At 42.6% G+C, this 12,394-nt stretch overlaps 1 protein-coding gene across 1 annotated transcript; it reads left to right on the top strand.

Moving 5' to 3' along the window:
• The first annotated feature begins 5,048 nt into the window (after positions 1–5,048).
• LOC118887788 (beta-defensin 130B-like) lies at positions 5,049–10,835 on the top strand. The gene is made up of 2 exons (XM_036838563.1): positions 5,049–5,106; positions 10,654–10,835. The coding sequence occupies exons 1-2, from the start codon at positions 5,049–5,051 to the stop codon at positions 10,833–10,835; spliced, it is 240 nt and encodes a 79-aa protein (XP_036694458.1).
• Positions 10,836–12,394: the final 1,559 nt, after the last annotated feature.

The raw sequence follows: 12,394 nt of genomic DNA, 5'->3' as shown, positions 1-12,394 counted from the left end.
GGAAACACTGATGTATTCGTCATAGTTTTTCTCTTTTTTCTCTTGCCAAATATAGAATAATCTCCTGACTTGTGTCTGTCTCCCTACAAATACCTTTTAGTTAGTCATGTACAGTAATAAAGTCTTATTTCTGGCATTTTTTAATCCTTTTTAATAAAAATATCCTTCTTATACTTAATTTACATCAGTCCTTAACATCCTGTCTAAATCCTTTTGATGGTTGGACACGCCACACTTGCTTTAATAATTCAACATGTTGGCTAACTTCCGTGGGAGAGATTGTGTGTGTGTGTGTGTGTGTGTGTGTGTGTGTGTGTGTGTGTGTGTGTTTCATGCTTCCAATTCTTTTGTTCAGACTTTAAATACCAGAATAGGAATATCTGAATAGAGAGGATCGTCATAAATATTCCAAGAAGCAAACCTGCAGAACAGCAGGTCTCAGACCCCCTCTTCTCACACAAAGGCTAATGTAACAACTATACATGGATGACAAGACCTTTATGAGAGTATGGAGTCCAGCCAAGGGATCCAGGCGCAGGTCCCATCCTCCAGACACACCTGGGCAGGGCTGGGGCCTCCGAGGCTCCAAGCAGCCCCGCCCCCACAGCTTCCTGCATGGAGGTGGTACACGGGCCGCTCTCCTGAGCTATAATTGCATGCCTGGAGTTTAGGGGAACCATGCGCATATGGCTCCCCTAGGCTTTGCCCTAAAGGGGGGCTGTCAGTGGTGACCGCGCCTCAGCAGCAGTTCTCTGCCTGGGACCCACAGCTCTCTAGGGCATCTTCTGAAATCTAGGCAGACGCAGCCATGCACCCACAGCTTTGCTGTGCACAGCACACACCACATCAAGGACTTCTGGAGCTGTACCTGGGGCTCCGAGGACCACAGCTGCAGGGAGAGAGTCCGTAACGTGAGGTGGCACCAGGCAGCAGGTGGCCCCTCTTTTGAAATCATTCTAACCCCCAGACCTTTGCACTCTGGGATGCAAAGCGATTGGAGGGGCAGCCTATGGTCTCTGAAAGTAATTTTTCCATTAGACAGTAGGTCCTGCCTTCTGACATCAATATCCTATTTTTGGTTATTGAGATGGTTATGTAAGTTGTTCCTGACTTCAGTCTCCCTCACAAGAAGACAAACTAGCAAATATCCACAGATTAGACACCACTGTGAAACTCCTAGAACAGGGGGTGAGTCTGAAGAAATTCTCTGGACCGTGAACACTGAGAAGGATGGTATTAGAAGGGCAAATGAATTGCTACACTCTAACCTCATCACCCCTCCCCAAGGCTGGCACAGCACCAGACCAAGAGAGCCCCCGTGGATCTATGATTCTCCAGTGGGAAAAAGAGAGTCTGATGTGGACATCTAGCTTCCCAAGCATTGTGGCCACTTCCCAGGAGGCTCTCAACAGAATGGCAGAATTCTCAACAGAAACTTTTCAGACCAGGAGAGGATGAAATGATATATTTACCCCACTCTCAACAATGGATAGATAGGTGCACATGTAGAATTTTCTCAAATAGATGATATGTTAGGCCACACAACAAGTCTTGGCAAATTCAAGAAGATTGAAATCCTACGTATATTCTCTGACCACAATGGTATGAAAGTAGAAATCAGTAACAGGAGGAAAACTGGAAAATTCATGAATAGATGAAAATTAAACAATACTCTCCTGAACCACCAATGGATCAAAGAAGAAATTAAAGGGGAAATTATACATATATCTTGAGAGAAAAGAATGGAAACACAATATACCAAAACTTATTGGATGCAGCAAAAGCAGTTCTAAGAGGGAAGTTCATAGCAGTAAATGCCTGTATTAAGGAACAAGAAAAAACTCGAATAAACAACCTAACTCCATGCTTCAAGGAACTAGGAAAAGAAGAATAAACCAAGACCAAAGTTAGCAGAAGGAAGGAAATAATAAAGACTAAGGCAGAAATGAATGAAATAGAGAACAGGAACACAATAGAAATGATTAACAAAACTAAGAGTTGGCTCTTTGAAAAGATAAACAAAACGGACAAACCTTTAGCTAGGCTAAACAAGGAAAAAAAGAGAGAGGATCCATATCAACAAAATTATAAATGAAAAAGGAAACATTACAACTGAGAACACCAAAATACAAAGGATCATAAGAGGCTACTATGATAACTCTATGCCAAGAAACTAGACAACCTAGAAGAAATGGATAAATTCTTAGAAATATACAACCTACCAAGACTGAATCAAGAAGAAATAGAAAATCTTAACAAACCAATTACTAGCAAGGATATTAATTTAGTAATCAAAAACCAGATGGCTTCACTGGTGAATTTTACCAAACATTTAAGGAAGAATTAATGCCAATCCTTCTCAAACTCTTCCCCAAAACTGAAGAGATGAAAACACTCCCAAACTCATTTTATGAGGTCAGCATTATCCTCATACCAAAGCCAGAAAAGGACACTAGAAGAAAAGAAAACTACAGACAAATCTACCTAAAGATACAAAAATCTCAATAAAATACTAGTACTAAATTGAATTCAGCAGCACATTAAAAGAATCATTCACCATGATCACATGGGATTTATCATTGGGATGCAAAGATGGTTAATAACATGCAAATTAATAAATGTGATACATCAAGTTAATAGAATGAAAGATAAAAATCATGCAATCATCTAAACAGATGCAGAAAAAGCATTTGAAAAAATTTAACATTCATTCATGATAAAATCTTGTAACACCTTAGGTATAGATGGAAAGTATTTCAATACTATAAAGGCCATATATGACAAACCCACAGCCAAAATCATACTCAATGGTGAAAGGTTACAAGTTTTCACTCTAAGATCAGGCACAAGACAAGGGTGCCCACTTTCACCACTCCTGTTCAACACTGTACTGGAATTCCTAGCCAGAGAAATCAAGCAAGAAAAAGAAATTAAAAGCTTTTAGAATTGGAAAGCAACAAGTAAAATTGTCTCTATTTTCAGATGACATTTTATATATAGAAAATCCTAAAGAGTCCACCAAAAAACTAAGACCTAGTCAATGAATTCAGTAAAGTTGCAGGATACAAAATCAACATGCGAAAATCAGTAGTGTTTCTATACACTAACAAAGAATTATCTGAAAGAAAAAAAAAAGAAATTCTACTTAAAATAGCATCAAAAATTAAAATAATAAAATACTTTTGGCATAGAAACAGATGCAGAGACCAAAGGAAGAGAATAGAGAGTCCAAAAATAAATCTCCGCATATACAGTCAATTAATGCTTGACGAGGGAGCCAAGAATACTCAGTGGGGAAATGACAGCCTCTCCAGCAAATGGTGTTGGGAAAACTGGATAACCACATGCAGAACACTGAAATTGTGCCCCTACCTTATACCACTCACAAAAAATTAACTTGAAATGAATTAAAGACTTAAACATAAGACCTTATACCATAAAACTCCTAAAAGAAAACAGGGGAAAATCTCCTTGACATTTTCTTGGCAACGATTTTTTGGATATGACACCAAAAGCAAAAACAACAAAAGCAAAAATTAACAAGCAGGACTACATCAAACTAAAAAGCTCTGCACAGCAAAAGAAACAATCTACAAAAATGAAAAGGAAATCTACACAACGGGAGAAAATATTTGTAAATGATATATCAGATAAGGGTTAATATATATAAATATATAAAGTACTCATACAACTCAATAACAAAAACCAAATAACCCAATTTAAAAAAAATGAACAGAGGAACTAAACAGATTTTTCCAAACATACAAATGACCAACAGGTACATGAAAAGAGTCTCAACATCACTAATCATCAGGAAATGCAGATCAAAACCACAATGAAAGATTACTTCACACCTATTACAATGGCTGTCATCAAGAAGACAAGAAATAACAAGTGTTGGAGAGGATGTGGAGAAGAGAACCTTTGTGCACTGTTGGTGGGATGTAAAATGGTTCAGCCACTGTGGAAAAGCATGGAGGTTCCTCAAAAAGTAAAAATAGAGTTACCCTGTGATCCAGCAATCCCACTTTGGGGCATATATACAAAGGAAATGAAATCAGGATCTTGAAGAATTATCTGCATTCCTGTGATCATTCCAGCATTATTCACAATAGCCAAGATATGACAACAACCCAAGTGTCCATCAGCAGATGAATGGATAAAGAAGATATCGTGTGTGTGTGTGTGTGTGTGTATGTGTATATATATATATATATATATATATATATATATATATATATATATATATATATATATATATATATACACACACACAATGAAATATTATTCGGCCATGAGAAAAAAATTGAAATCCTGCCATTTGCAACAGCATGGAAGTACCTGGAGGGCATTATGCTAAGTGAGATGAGTCTGACAGAGAAAGACAAATAGTGTGTGATCTCACTTTGATGTGGAATCTAAAAAGCCAAACTCATCAAAACAGAGGGTAGAATGGTGGCTACCAGGGGCTGGGAGTGGGGGAATTGGGGAGATGCTGTTTCAGGGTACAAACTTACAACCAGTAGATAAGTAAGTTCTGGAGATCTAATGGGCAACATAGTGATTATAGTCAACAACACTGTACGATAAACCTCGAAGTCATAGGAAACTACAACTTAATTGTTCTCGCTACACAAAAGAAATGATAATTATGTGACCTAATAGAGATGTCAGCTAACACTGTGGTGGCAATCACACCGCAATACATAAGTGTATCACATCAACATGTTGTACACCTTAAAGCTACACAATGTTATTACACTATTACACTATGACCCTTTAAGAGATGACTGGCCAAAGATACTGACCTCTGAGAAATTTGAGAGCCCACAGAAAAAGTACAGGATTAGCCATCTGGTCTCCAGTAGTTAGGTTAATTTGTCACCAAATTTAGGGAGTTCAGGGTTTGGAAATATTCCAGCGGAAGCTGTTTTATTTTCTTACTTGTTAAGCTTCACTGACTAAAAGGAACCTCAGTCTCAGAAGTAAATAAAAGGCCCTGAATCCCGCTATTCCTGATTACTCACTTCTCTACCGGGCATTCAACCATGAGACTCCATTTACTGCTTTCTGTTCTCCTCCTCTCTTTGACTATAATACCAAAAGGTAAGATGGTGAATAACTGTAGAGATAGGTTTCCTAGGAGACCTATTCGGATGCGTAATTATGCTGTGGCCATCTTAACTCAGACCCTAATGCACAGTCTTAGGGACGCAGAAGTCCAACATGATCATCTTCCTTAGAACTGATGAGGCCAAAATTGTGAAGTGGGACAAGGATTTCCATCAACAGAAAATGAGTTCCAAAAGTTCCATGATTAGAAAAGGGGGCTCAAACCGATGTGGAAGTGGAGAAGCTTTGACATGTGACATCAGGCTCGGCATACAAATCGAGTAGCTTTTACAAGGGCCCCCACCTCCAAAAAGGAGAGTGAAAATGGCAGCTACTGGGTCAGATTTGGTTACTGAATGGAAGTGATGTAGTCTATTGGTGAGGGAATATTTGTGAATGGTAGAAATTAGGCATATAATACAGAGCTCAACAAAAAAGAATTATATCAAGTTATTAATAGGGAGCAGAGGAATTTGGAAAAGCATGGATTTGGGACGGCACGTCAATGGCAAAATTTTAAGCATAACGCAAAATAGGAAGGGAGCATTTTAACAACCTGAGTTATATCCTTGGTGCTCATGATGGAGAAGTTGGAATATTAAAGTGTAGACTTAAAGGGAAAAGGGAACATGGCCATTTTCAGGCTGATTCATTCAGATCCTTGTAAAAACTAAGATTGTTTTCTCCACTGTTGATGTCAGGATGTTAACATCCCTCAATGTTCACTGAACATAGATTAAGTCTGGGTAACTCTCCCTCTTCCTTGATTCATCTATAAGATTCTTTCAAATACAATCAAAGATATTCATGTATGTTGAAATGTTTGATCTTTGCCTGATCTATGAATATCTTGGGATCTATCTGATGTACAGCTGCCCCCTCTTGAAGGAGTTCACGTACTTCTCACCTGGCCCTCAATTCTGTCAGAAGAAGACACACTTGTAGTGACAGCTAATGTAAAATTATATGATGTTAATGACTTAAAATTAGAGGCAATTTAATGGTTAATTCTTTAATTTTACAGATAAGAGAATCCATGTCCACATAAAGAATATGACTTCACTGAGGTCACATAGGTAGTGGCAACACTGCAGCTGGAACCAAGTATTTTTAATCTGGGTCAGTATTGTTTCCAGCGATCTTCGGGTGTAGGTATGCCCATAAAGTGGTAACCCTAATTTCTGTCAGGCTTTTTACCTCAAAATCCCCTAATTAGACATTGAAGAACCTAAGAAGATTTTCAAGTTTCCTCTTTGGGAAGCTACAATATCTTTGAAACATGTTACTTCATTTACCTCTAAATTTTTTTTCTTCAGTGTTTGTGGTAGGCATGTTGAATCGGCTTAACATTCTGGCATTATTATTGGGATGACTTCCACTAGTCTTTAGATTTTCCTGATCTTTGTTCTTAAAATCATATAATGGTGATAATCAGACTGCTGAAAGCACTTGGTTCAAGATAATTATGTGTGCATGGTTGATGAGTGAATTTTTTTTTTTTTTTTTTTTTTTGCTCATGCTTGCTTTCCACCACCTAAGCTAAATTTAACTCAGCATAAATGACTGTCTCCATCCAGAGTCATACCCCATGTTATGGGCCTTTTTTTTTTAAGGTTAAGGAGGGATACTTCTGGAAGTAAAGATCGAGCCAAAAGTCACCATTATAGTGGGAAAGTGATATGGCAGTGGTTCATTCTTAGAGTGGAAAACAATTCAAGAAAAAGGTTGTCCTAGAGCAAAGGCCAGAAATAACCGACAGGAAAACAGGACTCCAAGAAATCTAGGCCTAAGGTTTAGAGAAGTTCCTATGGTAATAACGAGACTGGACACCCATAAATACAATTGTACATCCAAGAGTGGGGGCCAAATAGTCAAAAATAGGCTGGAGCCAAGAAGTTTTAGAAGGAATAAGAGACAGAAAATGTGTGTGCGGTCAAAGAACATTTAACAGCATTCAATGGTAAGAAATGTGTACTGAGCATCTGCTACTTTCCATGGGCTGCGTGAGACACCCAAGATACAATGGGAATGAAAAGAAGACTGTCTTCCCACAGTAGAGAAGACAGACATTAGGCAAATGGTTACAAATGCATCTATAAATTATAAATTTTAATAAGTACAATGAAAAGGAACAGAGTATTCTGAGTGCCTGAAACATGCGGTCACTGTCAATCTGCAACATCCGGGAAAAGTTCATTGAGGCATGCCTCTTGAGCTGAAAACGGGAAGATAAGTGTTCATTGATGAACCCCTTGCAAGGAGACCTCAACACTCCTGGCAGAGGAAGAAGCCAGTGCAATGTCCCTGATGCAGAAGAAACCACAGTGTGTTTAAGGAACTGCAAGAAGGCCACGGCAGGAGAGCACTAGTTTCTACCAGAAAATGTGCCAAGCATCTCATGGAATTAGGCCACAGTAAAAGCTGCATGGCACCAAGGCTCAATCTGCAGGGACACTTCAAGAACAGGGAGGGCAAGGCTACTAGACTTTGGGCCGGGAGTGGTGATCACGAGTATCTCCATCACCAGGGGTGGGGCTCGGTTTATGCTCAAAGTAGGATCATCTACGGGTTCTAGGCGGCCTACGAGCCTGATAGGTCTTCCATTTTGTTTCACTACTTCCACTATTCTTTCTTCAGAGTTTCTCTTCCTGGTTCTGCCACAGAAGGAGTTTCAAGTTTAGAGTAGCTTCCTTCTTTTCTAATCTTGAGATAATCACTCTTTGAGGTACACACATAGAATGAAGGCTGAGAAACCACCAGCGACTGTGTGGAAATAGATAGACGGTATCAATAATAATCATGAGAAATTAGGAAATCAAAATTCCTAACCTTTCAATCTGATAATTTCTGTGATGCAAAGGTAAATAAGTCTGATCTATCTAGGTGGATTCTCTAAGTCATAATCATGCTTAGACTTGAAAATATGCACTGTCTGAAATCTCTGTCATCCTTTGGATTAGGCCCTTTCTACAGTGTTCCAAAGGAAGTTCCTACCCTCTAGGCACCATGATTCAGACACCATTAAAGTAGGATACCAAAGTATAAGACAAAACCAGCAAAGGTGGTGAGGAAAGTGCATCACTGAAGGTATGAAGGACTCACAATTCACAGGCAAAAACCGGCAGGGTCCAGGACGACAGATGTGGGACAGGTAGACAAAGATGCACAACAAACTCTGCTTCAAAACTAATCTGGAAGGTGAATCTGGAGGACAGGATGCTAAGTGAAGTCAGCCAGTCCAAGAAGGTAAAGACTGCATGATTGCCCTTACCTGAGGCGTCTAAAAATAGTCAAACTCGTGGACACCTGGAGCAGAATAGCGGTTTCCAGGGGCTGGGGGAAGGGAGAAATGGGGAGTTGTCGTCGGATGGGCTTCAAGTTTCACTTCTACAAGATGAAGGAATTCTCGAGATCTGCTGGGCAGACTTGTGCCTCTGGATAGTGGTACCACGTTGTGTACTTAGAAATGTCAGAGTGGAGATCTCATGTTTAGTGTTCTTACCACAGTAAAGAAAAAAAGAAAGAAAGGAAAAGTGAAGAGCCGGAGGTCACTGGCGCTGGTAGCAGAGCTGGGCTCCCCGCGAACCTGACAAGAGCCCTTTGGAGGCATCACGCCTTTCAAGTCATGACGACCCCTTCCTCCAGATCAGTCCTCCTTGGTTTCTCCCAAATCAGTTATGCCAAGAGGATGGATTAAACAAAGATCCTGTAATCTTGCACAGGAGGGAAAAACTCTCAATGGCCAGGTGTGTTCGGAAGAGAATATGTTGCAGGCACACGGAAAGGTCACGATACCTTACTTTGGCACGTGGAGATGCACCGCGTGGGACGCCTCTATGTTCACACCCAGATGCGTCCTTGAAACATACTCTGCCTCTCACTATGCCTTGCCCGATATTAAAAACCCTTGATTTTAGCTTCGTTAGAAAACCTGAAGGTCTCACCAAATGTTACACTAAGTGCGTGGGGGAGGTTATCGGGGGAGAGACCGACAGCTGGTAAGAGGACTGCTGCGCTGCTGGGTAGGAGCCTGCACTCTGTGTAGGCAGGCGTGGGGTGGGGTCACCCTCGGCCCCGCCCCCGAGAGCGGCGGGACCCTCGGCCCCGCCCCCGAGAGCGGCGGGACCCTCGGCCCCGTCCCGGAGAGCGGCGGGACCCTCGGCCCCGCCCCCGAGAGCGGCGGGACCCTCGGCCCCGCCCCGGAGAGCGGCGGGACCCTCGGCCCCGCCCCCGAGAGCGGCGGGACCCTCGGCCCCGCCCCCGAGAGCGGCGAGCCCCTCGGCGCTCTCCCTGAAAGGCAGACGCTCCAGCCTCCGGAGCCGGCAGAGCAGAGGCGGCACCACAGGGTGCTGATCAGCTCCCCACCATGCCGTTCTCTTGCCACACGAGGCCCCGAGCCCACGGATCGCTAGCCTGAGAGTCAGATCCTCCAGCAGGGGGAGAACACAGACTCGCACAGGTTCTGAAAATTCAGTGACAAGAGGCTGCGCTGGTGTGTCTGGCTGTGGATATTTTTCTACGGGACGATGAGATAATAATGACGGCCTGGTTTAAATACCGTCCCCCCCCAAACAAAGATTCAGAGCCCCAAAGGGCTCAAACTCTCGGTTAAGTGGTAGAAGTTAGGGACCAAAGAAGCCAGCCAGTCAGGGTTAGTGTATTACCGGACAGTAAAGACAAAACGGGACACAGTGAGTTAATAGGATGGCTCAGGAGCCAGCGAATCCCTATTACTGGCCACCATGACCCACGGGGAAAAGGACCCTTGGCTGTGCTGGAGACGCCGGAGGAAGGATGCTGGGGTGCAAGGGAACGGTGCTGAAGCACACCCTCAGTTATGTGCTTTTCAGCAGCCCAATGAAACGGGAAAACATATGGGTGTGTTTAAGGAAAAGCACCTTTCAGCTCTGAGGGAAATTCTCTCCATGTATCTGCATATAAGGGGCATTGAAGAACACAGAAAATCCCGCTCCTGCACAGTCCTGAAATGGGGGAATTAGGTAAGGTGAAATCTGAGGGATGGCTAGACTTTCCACAAGAGGAGATGAAGATGAGGACAGGTGCCATACGGTAAGGATGCTGTAAACATGGACGCGGAGCTTAGCACAGGCGAGGGGGCAGAGGGTGGATACTTCCGCTGAAGTAGTCTGTCTCAGTGCAGGCGTTACTGGCATTCGGGGCAGGACAGTTCACTGGGTGGGAAATCCACCAACCCTGAGCCTTACCCACCAACGCCAAGGACATCTCCCCAGTCATGGTGACAACAAAGCACCCCACACGGTTCAACATGTACCGCCCTTGATAAGGACAGCTCTCTAAAAGCTTCTAGAAACCAGCCTGCCCTCTCTAAGAAGTGTATAGTCCCACACTCTTAGCACCCCTCCTCCAAAAAGCCACTTCTTTTGCCTAAGTGATTTTTTTCATATAGGTAATATCATTTATTCTATCTCAAAGCCATTCTTCTGTAAATTTATTGCTTTACGTACATTACCAATAATTTGATGGTGAATTAACGAGGTTGTTGCATCTCTTTCTCTGCAGCAAGGACTGGCCTTATTCCAGGACAAAAACAATGTATTCTTCTGCAAGGGGTGTGCAAAGACGGAGGGTGCACCAGCACAGATGACACCATTGGTGTGTGTAACAATGAAAAAAAATGCTGTAGAAGGTGGTGGGTACTTTTTCCCTATCCAACGCCAGTTCCCAAATCAAAATCTCCTTGATGACAGCACACTGTAAGCCCTTCGAACTCTAGAACACATGGGTGAACTTCACAGACTCCTGTTTGACTCAGAACTCCAGAACCCGAGGCTAATTTATACAGACGCCTCTTAAACTTGCTTTCCTCCCTTGACTGGAAATAAATGTCCTAATAATTCTACATGTACTCATCCCTGGGGAACTTCTTCCTGATGCACCTGCAAACCTCTTAAGAACTACAAGACTAAACTAAATAACAGAGGCACCTCATACCCTAAAGATGTTTAAACAGAATATGACTTTCTTAAAAAAGAAAAAGATAAAATTTTAAAATGTGAAAAAAAAATGATAAGGGTATGAAATAGCAGTAGGTAGTGTTTGATTATCTAAAGGGGGATATCAACCTTTTTCCTCATCTGATTCTGACCAAAAATTATTTTTGTTATTAAGAGAGACCTACTTGGGTGGCGTGAGTCAAGGTCTGCGCATCACACGGTCCTGCTACGTGACCTGAGCAGTAAGCTCGCTGCCAACCCAGCCCTGCCAACACTAGCTGAGGCCGGTCCCCCCCACCCACTTCCCCCGGCCCTGGGGGGATGAAGTGCAAGAACTGCTCCCTGCAAGAGGCTCACAGGAGACAACAGAGTGCTGAGGACTCAGCGTGCCCTGCTGGTTCTTTCCAAATTCGCCACGAGATAATTCCACTTTCTGGCTGGAATCATTTCCACCAGAATAATTGTTCTGGATCATCTGTACTTTATGGCTAAGAAAATGAAAGGGCAAGAAAGAGGGCAAGAACATTACAGAACATGAGTTTCACAAGGATGGAAAAAAATCTTTTGAATGAGGCCAAATGACTCCACAAAGTTCGAGGCTTTTTGTTTCCTCAACCGTAAAGCTGGTCTCCTGTGTTCCATCAGAAGAAGGTGGGTTATCTCACCTTCTAATAGTCTTAGGATTTATGTTTCTATTTTTTATGTGGCTATCAGGTGTCCACAAGACCATATGTTTCTTGAGTACAAAATCCGCCTTAATTCACATCTGCGTGTTCCGTGCATTACACGGTCTCACAGAACACACAGTGTTGACGTGTGCAGTTCTTGATGAAACTGTAGTTGCTGGGGCTTCCCTGGTGGCGCAGTGGTTGAGAATCTGCCTGCCAATGCAGGGGACACGGGTTCGAGCCCTGGTCTGGGAAGATCCCACATGCCGCGGAGCGACTAGGCCCGTGAGCCACAACTACTGAGCCTGCGCATCTGGAGCCTGTGCTCCGCAACAGGAGAGGCCACGATAGTGAGAGGCCCACGCACCGCGATGAAGAGTGGCCCCCACTCACCGCAACTAGAGAAAGCCCTCGCACAGAAACGAAGACCCAACACAGCCATAAATAAATAATTAATAAAAAAAACACAAAAAACTGTAGTTGCTTTGCTTACCAGTCATGTGACTTTAAACTATTTATTTACCTTCATTTCCTTAAAATTCTTCTCCAATAAATGAGTGAAATAAAAAGTCTAACTACTGGGCTTCTTGTAAGGATTAAATGAGGTCATGTACACAAAGCGCTTGGTATACACATGGC

Source organism: Balaenoptera musculus, chromosome 21 (genome assembly GCF_009873245.2).
Source record: "Balaenoptera musculus isolate JJ_BM4_2016_0621 chromosome 21, mBalMus1.pri.v3, whole genome shotgun sequence".
Taxonomy (NCBI): domain Eukaryota; kingdom Metazoa; phylum Chordata; class Mammalia; order Artiodactyla; family Balaenopteridae; genus Balaenoptera; species Balaenoptera musculus.
This window is presented reverse-complemented; position numbering and strand designations above follow the sequence as displayed.